Source organism: Embiotoca jacksoni, unplaced genomic scaffold (genome assembly GCF_022577435.1).
Source record: "Embiotoca jacksoni isolate LCO1_2020_lvr unplaced genomic scaffold, fEmbJac1.0.p SCAF_10, whole genome shotgun sequence".
In the NCBI taxonomy this organism is placed as follows: Eukaryota; Metazoa; Chordata; class Actinopteri; family Embiotocidae; genus Embiotoca; species Embiotoca jacksoni.
The window spans coordinates 9,138,525-9,148,690 of record NW_027185230.1 but is presented as its reverse complement, the minus strand read 5'-3'; the positions used below and the strand labels follow the sequence as shown (position 1 = coordinate 9,148,690).

The following is a 10,166-nucleotide window of genomic DNA, read 5'->3' as shown; positions in this document are numbered from 1 at the left end:
TTTTCTATTTTACTTTGGTATAATTTTCTACTGTTGGCGGAAATATTGAATCAGGACAAGGAAATAAAAGTAATACAGCAGGTGAACTAAGGTGGTAAAGTGAGCTCTCTTACTCTGTAGCCTGAAGCTACTTTTAGATTAAGACTTGGAAATAATGAAATATTTTCATTGTCAAATAATCTTGTTTTATTATTTTCTCAATTAATCGATTAGCTCTCTGGGCTTTTAAAAGTCAGGAAATGGTAAAACGTTTCCAAAGCCGAAGGGAAAACCTAAAATAGCCTCACAGTTCACGAGCCAAAGATATTCAGTGTATCATCATGGAGGAACAAAGGAACCACAAAATATTTACATTTCAGAAATTGAAACGAGACTTTTATCATTTATTTATTTATTTATTTTTTAAATGACTTAAAAACGATGAGTCGATTATCAAATGAGCTGGCAATTAATTTGCTGTCAATCTACTAAATCATTGCAGCCCTGTTTTTTTTTAATTTATTTATTTTATCAGATCAAAGAGTTATTTGATAACTACTGCATGTGATACACACGGCTGCGCCTGAACACGTGATTTCCAGCAGTAGGTGGCGCTAGAAAAAAACCCACAGGATGCAGAGGATGTTTTGTTTACTAATCTCCTCCAGGCGGCTCCTCTTCCTCGTAGCGGGCAGCTAACCTGCTGACAGCAGAGATTCTGCATCTAATAGGTGTGTGTGTGTGTGTGTGCGCGCGCGTGTGCGCGTGCGCGTGTGTGTCAGCTGACAGCTGTTTAACGCTCGCCTGTCAACTTCGGAGTTAGCAAGCAGACCCGGGGCTAAAAAAAAAAAAAAAAGATCGAAATCGCTACGTTTGGCGCTTAAATAGTTCGCCCAGCTCCAGGGGCATTATTCTGCGACTCGGGACCTCGATTATGTGGCCAACGCGAGGAGGTTTACCAACGAAACAAACTCCCCTAAAGTGGCGGTTTTAGCATTAGCGAGCCGGGCAGCAAATCTTCCTTAGCAACCGTCGCTAGCCGTGACCGGTCGGTTCGCAGGTGAAAAGCAGCGCGCGACTTCATGGAGACCGTTGAGGTGTCCTCTTCGAGACACGTCCGGAGTTACGTGGACACGTCGTTGGGCTTCCGCTGAAAGGTAAATGTTGAGTAAATGGCCAAGACCGAGCAGGGCAATGGACTCGCGGAGAAGCTGACGGACGACGGGAAAGGCGGCTCGGACGGACCCGACCCGGAGGTAAACGGCGGCGACGTCCCCGGAGACGTCCAGGTGGACAAGTACGGATTCACGGGAGGAGCCCAGCAGGACGCCGCAGACTCGTAAGCAGTCGTACCGCCGAAGATGTCCTCTCGTACGGCGCAGCGTTTTGTGAATGTTTCCGCACGCTGCCTCGGTGTTGTTGTTGTTGTTGTTGTTGTTGTTGTTGTTTCATTTTTAGTTGGGTTAAAGACGGTAAACGTAAACAAACAAAGTCGCAGACAGCTTAAACTGAATTTGTGAGCATGCGGGGAAAAAAAAAAAAAAAAAAAAAGGTTTAGATGAGTCCAGACTGGGGAATAGTTGGCGAATTGATTTATTTTTTATTTTTTACCCTGATGTATAGTTTAATTTTATGACACCAGTAGTTCCCATCCTGTCTCTCTTATCCGAATCAGATTTATTGGCCGAGTTATTATGTTATTACAACACCAGTGATTTGCTTTGGTATGCAGCAGCTTTCAGTGCACATTCAACAACAGACATCAAAATAATCAAAGATTAAAACAAGTTAAAGTAACAAACGAAAATAGGACAGAACCCAAAAACAAGATAACAACTGGCAACATCTGTATAAGTATGTAAAGGTTGACTGGTGGTGGTGGTTTGTACTTGTACCTCACAACCATGTGCAAATCCCTATTTTTTTTTTTTTTTTTACTTAAATACTTAAATATTTTTTGCAGTAAAGTGCTGAAATTTACAATTGTGCATAGATGCTGGTATATACAGTTCAATCGAATCATTGATTTTATACAAGTAGTGCAAAGTTTTAGGTTCAGTGAGTACTGAAATAAATATTAGATGTGTTGAGAATGAATTATACATACGCTTTGTGGTCATTTACAGTACATGCATGCTTGTCTATATTTTGTACAGCCTGCTAGGATGTAGTGAATATTTGACAGTGACAGGTGAGTGATTTAATTGTTCTTTTGGGTGAAGGCGAGAGACAGAAAACTGTTTTCACGTCTGGTGGAAGCTGGACTGTGTTATATCCAGGGTGTGAGGGGTGATTTTCCCTTCGGGTTTCCTGACTCTGGACTTCTGTACAAGTCGTAGTGGCAGTCTGTTTATGACCCTGCGCACGTCAAAGTGAAACTGCGTCTACTCGTGACTTCTTGACATTGTCGCTGGCTGCATGTGTTTACGAGTTGTGAGCAGTTTTAGAGTCACTGTTCCAGTTGGACAGTTTTTTTTTTTTTTTTTCAAATGCGTGAGGATGAAAACTGTCCTGTATGTAGTTATTAAAAGGCAAAGATGAAAGTAAATTACCAAAAGAGAGAGATCACCTTCTCTTCATTGGCCTCCTTATGGAATAGTACACGATAGGTATTGAGTTGATTTTGAAAAGGTCTGTTGTGAAGGGACTCGATGGATTTACCCATTCTTACGTCCCGGGATTTCTAAACCCTCGTAATTTCCTGTGTGAGAGCTCTTTTGTTCTGGAGCTGCCGGGTGTTTTAATGTCTTGGCCGGTGGTTCCCAGCTTTGTGGTGCGGATCCATCAGTAAGGCCCCGTTAATCTCTGCCCGGTACCAGAGGGGACCGAAAAAAAAGGTACATTTTGACGTCTTTTTTTTTTTTTCAGTTGTTTCTGTAATAATCGTTGCGGGGTTATTATTACACAGTGAGTTTAAGAGTCATGAGTAAACATTGCATTGTTTTAAGGCATCTTCCTCGCTGGCTCTTAAAACTGGTCTTGGACTTTGCCTTGAAATTAAAAGTTTTGCAGGAAGTTTTTTTGTTTTGAATGCGCTTTATAAACAAAGAGCTTTGACTTGGAATAAATGGTGATACTTGAATAACTGGTCAAACTAGGCTGGTTTTGTTCTGTTTTAAACACAATGCAAATTGTCCTTGTCTTGTTGTGTGGGATTATTAGTTAGATAAGATTAGCGTGACTGACAACTTGTCGTCTCCCTTTAACATTTGTAGTGCAAAAGCTGTAAACCAAACGACACCTCTGTGAGTGAAGCGGGATATTGGTGAATGTTTTGCGTTGGAGGCTGAAGTGAAGTGAACGAGGGGAAAGTTCTCACACAGCTTCCTGTTTTCCTTTTACTTGGCTGTCGATGTCAAGTGTTCAACTGCTTTGTCCGAGGCTAGGTTTCCTGCATGTACAAGGAAGAGATGAGCCGCTGTCCCGCCCTCCTCGTATGACAGGATTCCCCCAACATCAGTACAGAGACGTGACAGAGTAAAGTACAGCCGCTGTCGTCTTCTGTCCCTACAGTGTGGGAGAGATACCCATCGACGTGTTGAGGCAGCGGGAGGCAAAATGGCTGGAGATGCTCAACAGCTGGGACAAATGGATGGCCAAAAAACACAAAAAGGTCGGCTTTAGAAACTGTAAATTGCATCTGTTATTATCACTACACTTAATAAATTCATTTCAAAAACTGAGCTGGAAAACATAACCATTGCCTCATTATGCCAGTTTTTGTATTGATTATCTCTAAAAAAAAAATGTGTCTTGCTTTTACTTTCGCTGCCAGCGGACTCTTGAGTAAATGTACACGTGTTGAATAAACAGGTGAAGGAGCGCTGTCAGAAGGGGATCCCTCCGTCGCTGCGGGGCCGGGCCTGGCTATACCTCACCGGGGCCAAAGTGAAAAGGGAACAAAACCAGGGCAAGTTCGAGGTCAGTGGTACACACACACACACACACACACACACACACACACACACAAATATGAAACTGCTATCTTTCTGCATTGTAGAAGTTGTCATTCAGCTATGTGTGGCTTCTTTTAATCAGATCTACTTGCAGACTGTCACAAGAAACGTTTACAGTTGACCATCGTCATCTACAGAAGAAATACAATTCCTGCCTTTGTTTTCTTTTGTGTGAACTCGGGGATCAAAATTCAAATACAGCAACAGTAGCTAAGTTTGGGGGGGGAAGTATAATTGTACATGTATGACATTATGTGGAGTTCAAGGCTCATAACTTAGCTGAGGTTTTAAGTTCCAGAGCGAAATTGCTTTAAACTAAAGAAGAAATTGTTCACAGATGTGACTAACAATGTTGCAAAAACTGAATAAACCGTGTGTTTTAGGAACTGGACCAGCAGCCGGGGGATCCCAAATGGGTTGACATCATTGAGAGGGACCTTCACCGACAGTTCCCCTTCCACGAAATGTTTGCAGCGAGAGGAGGACATGGGTATGCAATTCTTTCTGGTGGCCTATGATGATTCATATTTTTGTGTTAATGCGGCTGAAAATTAGTCGCAGTATAGTTTACGTATGTTTTTACATGCAGGCAGCAGGACCTGCTCCGAGTGCTGAAGGCTTATACTCTGCACCGACCTGAAGAGGGTTATTGTCAGGCTCAGGCTCCCATTGCTGCTGTACTCCTGATGCACATGCCAGCTGAGGTGAACTCATAAACGCACATAAAACTGCTGCTCTAATGATACGGCTACAAAGAGTGACAGAAGTGTAAATTCTCAGATGACTTTTTGCACATTATTCACCAAAGTGCAATTTTTCCGTCAACATTTTCCGTCTTTATCGAAACGGTTTACTTCACACCACGTGATGCTGTACTAAACGACTCATTTCTTGTCTTTGTCCCAGGATGCTTTCTGGGTTCTTGTCCAGCTTTGTGAAAAGTATCTTCCTGGATATTACAGTACAGGACTGGTATGTCATGAGAAGAGCTTCAGAGCGTAACAACATTATATATTCACCGGTCAGCTCGTCAAATATTGTCTACCTGAACAGATTATCTTCATATAGGTATAAAATGAACATGTTGTTTAACCTACACCCACATTATTTTTGCGAAGACTCCTTATTGGACTGAATCTTTGCCAAAACAAAAAAAAACTGACACCTCGAAAATAAGCTGCGTGTTGGTTTCAGTTTATAGAGTCCGAGCTTCCTTGTTGTTCAGCTTGCTGCTGGTATCTGTGGCTCCGGAGGGTGTCAGACCTCTGTGGCCAGTGTGTCTCTAGCTTGGGACTGATATGCTGCCGACCTAATACCGCGAGGAGGTGACGAGTCTACAAGGACGAGATAATCACACAATCGGATTAGGCAAAGAATACAAGTAGTCTGCTCTCTCTCTCTCTCTCGAATCCCGACCGACTGCTGTTCCACGTCGTCTCCACAGGAGGCGATCCAGCTGGACGGGGAGATCCTGTACGCGCTGCTGCGGCGGGTGTCTCCTGTGGCCCACAGGCACTTGAAGAAGCACAAGCTGGAGCCCATCCTGTACATGACCGAGTGGTTCATGTGCGCCTTCTCGAGGACTCTGCCGTGGGTCTCGGTGCTGCGAGTCTGGGACATGTTCCTTTGTGAGGGTGAGGCGCCACACAAAATATTTTTGTCACATGGCAAATAGTGTAAACAAATCCCAAATGTTTTCCCCCGAGCTGATCAGTCACTTTTACAGAGATCGTGTCCTGGTAGAATCGATATCATTTCAGCGGCTCGAACCTTGAGGGGAAATTAGTTTCGGCTCGCAGGCGGCAGCTTTGCGCGATGCGGCTTTTGGTTGGTTGTTTGTTTGATTCATTGGAGCGTTTACGGTGCGAAGTGCAAAATGCCACAGCAAAATACGCCAAATGAATCAATACGCTAGAAGAAATCAAAGTTTCCAGGAAAATGAAGAGACAGAAATCGTTCAAAACCCCTGCATTTATATAAGTGTGGTCTTCAATCAATGGACAAAACGAAATGTTTTGAAGGGTTTTTTAAAAAAAACGATGCGCAGCCAGCCGTACTGCTTCTCGACAGAGAAGGTATCTTGGTATATTTCACTCTGCAGTAGCCATAAGGATCTGCTGCGTAACGATAGCAGAGAAGCTTGTTGTTAGCTCGGAAAGTAATATTTACTGTCGTGTTATGTAGCTGCTCCGTGATCAAGCGGTGACGTGTCGAGGAAGGAGGGGGACGACTAACCTCAAAAACGGGCAGGAAGTGCTGCTGCCGCTACCGGGCCCAAAAGACAGTCCATGAATGTTGCACTTTAGTCCAAATCCAATAAGCCCGGAGTATTTAAATCGGCACTGTTCACGGCAATCGGCCGGTCTGCAGCACCATATCCAGCCTCTGTTCGCATGAAGCCTGCTGCTCAAGCCGCATGTTGATCTCACTGTTCTCAGGAGTGAAGATCCTCTTCAGGGCGGGCCTCGTTCTCCTGAAATGCATGTTGGGATCCCAGGAGAAGCTGAAGGCCTGCCAAGGTCTCTATGAGACAATGGAGCTGCTGCGAGCCATACGGCAACAGTACATGCAGGAAGGCTTCCTGGTGAATGAGGTATTGTGTTTCATATCCATTCTGTCGTTTTTTTGAAACTGCACCTACTGCGCGCTCGGCATCCCTCTTGCACTTTGCCCCGCTGAGGTCGAGTGAGCGGGGGGGGAGGGGGGGGGGGTTTAAGCTGTAATGTGCCGGCACACTTCAACCGATAACCCACGCGTTACCTCACGTGTGGCTCGCGCTTGTCATCTGTCCGTGTTTCAGATTATAGAGCTGCCCGTGTCCGAGAAAGACATAGAGAAGGAACACCACGCTCAGCTGCGGCGCTGGAAGGAGACTCACGGAGACCTAAACTGCAAGTCTCCTCCCAGGATGCACGGGGCCAAGGCCGTCATGGCTGCCGAGCCACCCAGCCGACAGGACCTGAGACAGAGGCCGACCATCATCGTGGAGTCCCCTCCGGCACCCAAGACGGGCGGGGAGCAAGCGGAAGGCGCCAAGGGAGGTAGAAAGACCAAAGAGGACAGCCAAAAGAAAACGTTCCTCCCACCGGTGGAGACGGTTAACCCGTCCCCTCCTCCCCGCGGCCCTTCACCCCTCGTCAACCACGTGACCGTGCGCGGGTCCAGAGAGAGTCTGAGCAGTGCAGAGCACGACACTTACCTGTAGCAGGGCAACACCGGTTCAGAAACGGGAATCCTTCCACGCAGCTCTGACTTTTAGCGGCGACACCCGTCACAGTTTTCAGTCGCAGCTGTCAGTGACCTGATCAACTTCATCGGCCGTCGCAGCCGTAACTGAGAGTTTTACTATTTTTTACGGTCATCGCACTCCAGACAGAAATCATTTCCAACATTATTCAGACTGCTAAGCAGCTGCTGTAATACTCAACACATTCTCAGCGTATTTCATTATTTCAGGTTTTACAGTGACTGGGCCTTTTTTAAGCTTAACGATACAGTCATGAACATTTAGCATTCATGTGTAGTCAATTTTTAAATGTAACGGAACTCAGACATGTAATTTCCGGGGAGCAGCAGCAGATGGCGACTGTGTGCACTTTGCGCCCACTCAGTGGGGTTTTAAAGGGATAGTTAGGATTTTTTTTTTTAAGGCGGGGTCGTAGGAGGTACTTATCGATAGTCAGTGCACAACCTGCAGTAGATGGGGGGGGTACTAAGTAAAGTACTGCTGTAGATGAGGGTCAGCAATAAAACATATTTGAACCACCTTTAAAAAAAAACAACAACAAAAAAAAGTCCCCTCAAAATATTTAACATCAGTTTAAATGTGCACAATATTTAGAATATTTTCACTGATTTATCGGGGCCAAACTACATTAGTTTGGCTCCGAGCCTCCGAACCAACCCGATCAAACACCAGTCACACGACAACTAAAGGAAACCTGACTGACCGAGGCAAAGACCAGCAACTTTCACGTTCTGCAAGGTAAAATGATTGTTTTATTGAAGTGAGTCTGGTGGAATAAAGTGATATAACGAGTTCACTTCCCTCATATCGGGCTGTCCAACAGGAAGGTAAAGCTGTGGAAATATTGGAAACACAGCGCGCACTTAAACTGGAATAGATTTCATTTTTAGGGGATCAGAGTATGATTTATTGCCGGCTCCGTCCGCAGCAGCACGTTGTTTAGCCTCGTGCTGCTGCAGTTGACTGCTTCTCCAAACTGGGGACCTCCGTCGACTTCACGTTAATCACCGACTGCTGAAAAGTCCGTCGCGCGTCCCCACTTCAAACTATCCGCATCCCTTTAAACCGGCGGGAGCGTTACGCTGACGGCGTCGTGGGGCCGAACCGTACTTGCTCGCGGTTAACAGCTCCTGCTGCTCTTTACCTCTGAAAAGCGGAGCGCTGACAGTCTGCTTTGTTTTTAAATGAAGTCTGATTTTGTCTCTATCGATGAGATCTTACCTGGAGCGCTTTGGCTTTTACAGTCTTCCTTTTCATCCGCGTTAGTCACTACGTTGCCAACGTAGACATTTTTTTTTAATTTTTTTGATCTATCCTGCTTGGCTAGTTTCAGTCACACTAATTCGCAGACACACAGTTTACAAGTGTGTCCGTTCAGCTCTGACTGTTGACTGTTGTGCTGCAGCCCGGGAGTCTTTGCTGCCAGCGGACACAGGAGGGCGTCCTCTGATTATCTTTCGGCCTCAGCAGCTACCTAACGGTCATCTTGACGAGAATAAAAACTGACACCGGCCGTGAGCCCCTCAAAATGAAGGAGGAAAGTGCAGGGACATTTTGTACCACTAAGCCAAAGATTTGTAATGCATTTTTTTTTTTTTTAAAGCTATATCCATGGAGATGATCCAATTAATCATGTCTTATAGTATTTCATTGTTGTCTTTTTGAGAGTGTAAAGAGTTTATATTTATGTCGTGAATGAAACGGTAAATTTTGAAGAATGCTCAGCTGGTTTTGTACAATCTTAGAAGTTTGTGGCTCCTTTTATTTAGTGATTTCTAATTATACAAGAAAAAGACAACATGAGTCTTGGAATATAAATTATTATGCTTTTTATTTTTATTTTATTTCATCCTGAACCAAGAAATCCCTCTGAAGTGGAAATTCCAAGTCAAAATCGAAAAATGTTACATGAAGTCAAAAGTAATTATCAAATATAATATTTAGTAGTTGTCAGACAAAATACTATTTATAAAACTCCTGAGCTACAGGAGTTTGATAATCACCCATTTTTAAATGAAGAAACTGTTTGAAATGAGTTCATAAGCAATCAACTATTAACTGTCCAGGAAGTTGCTTTATCAGCAGCTACACATGTCATCATACATCAGATTATTTTATGTCAAGAATTTCATAACAGGGAGTGGTCCTGGTTATGTGTTGAATTTAAACACTGCGGGGGATTTTTTTAAGTGTTCAATATGCTGCAGGATATGTGTATTGTTTTCTATTAGAAGAGCAACGTTTACCCGCTGCGTCCTCTGACGCTTTTTAAAGACACATTGACGCTTTTAAGATTCCGATTTTAAAACATTTAATCGTTCAAATTTCCAGCAATAACTCGGCTCCCATTTAACCAACATGTCGTTCATCAGAGAGCTTGCTGCTGTCGACTCGTGTTTATGGTGCCAATGAGCGTCATACAGGGATTTGAATGACGAATGATTATGAAAAATATGGTAATGTTTTAAAGATTTTGCTTCAACGTCCATCAGAATATTGTAAAAAAAAAAAAATGAACACTTCATTACATCACTAAGATGCTGCTTATCACAAATCATTGCTGCAGGCGTATTGAAAGAGAACATTAATGAAGTCAGGGGCTTGTAAATTTGCAGCTTTTCTTTTTGTTGAATTGCTCTATGTAAGACTTTTACTTCTGATTTAAAAATCAATTTGTTTTTTTTCTGTTTTTTTTTACCGAATTACATTTAAATCAATAAAACTTTCAACTCTGATCATACAGATGATATTTTCCCCGTTTTATATTACTACGCATTCTCCGTCTCGTTGCCTGCATTTACGGTAAAACAAAGAAAACGAGACAAGAGAGGAAAAGTCCCACACAGACGGGCAGTGTTTGAATCCGCCCTGCGTTATCATTCAGCGGCCTCGCACCCGCCCTCCCTCACCCACGCAGCAGCACACTTCCTCGGACACCTGTTTCTCCGGCTCTTTCAGCTCTCTGAGGAATTTGCATCTCAAAT

General features: G+C 43.9%; 1 protein-coding gene across 2 annotated transcripts; it reads left to right on the top strand.

Moving 5' to 3' along the window:
* Positions 1-616: 616 nt before the first annotated feature.
* On the top strand, positions 617-9,924 carry LOC138207296 (TBC1 domain family member 10A-like). Of its 2 annotated transcripts, none has more exons than XM_069164428.1 (9): positions 617-1,318; positions 3,493-3,592; positions 3,793-3,900; positions 4,319-4,425; positions 4,525-4,639; positions 4,842-4,907; positions 5,380-5,569; positions 6,374-6,528; positions 6,736-9,924. In XM_069164428.1, exons 1-9 carry the CDS (start codon positions 1,152-1,154, stop codon positions 7,138-7,140), a joined length of 1,413 nt encoding a protein of 470 aa, XP_069020529.1. In that variant the 5' UTR covers positions 617-1,151; the 3' UTR covers positions 7,141-9,924. The 2 variants fall into 2 exon arrangements, with proteins under 2 accessions (XP_069020529.1, XP_069020537.1); XM_069164436.1 differs by lacking the exon at positions 617-1,318 and adding an exon at positions 2,009-2,170.
* The last annotated feature ends 242 nt before the right edge of the window (positions 9,925-10,166 follow it).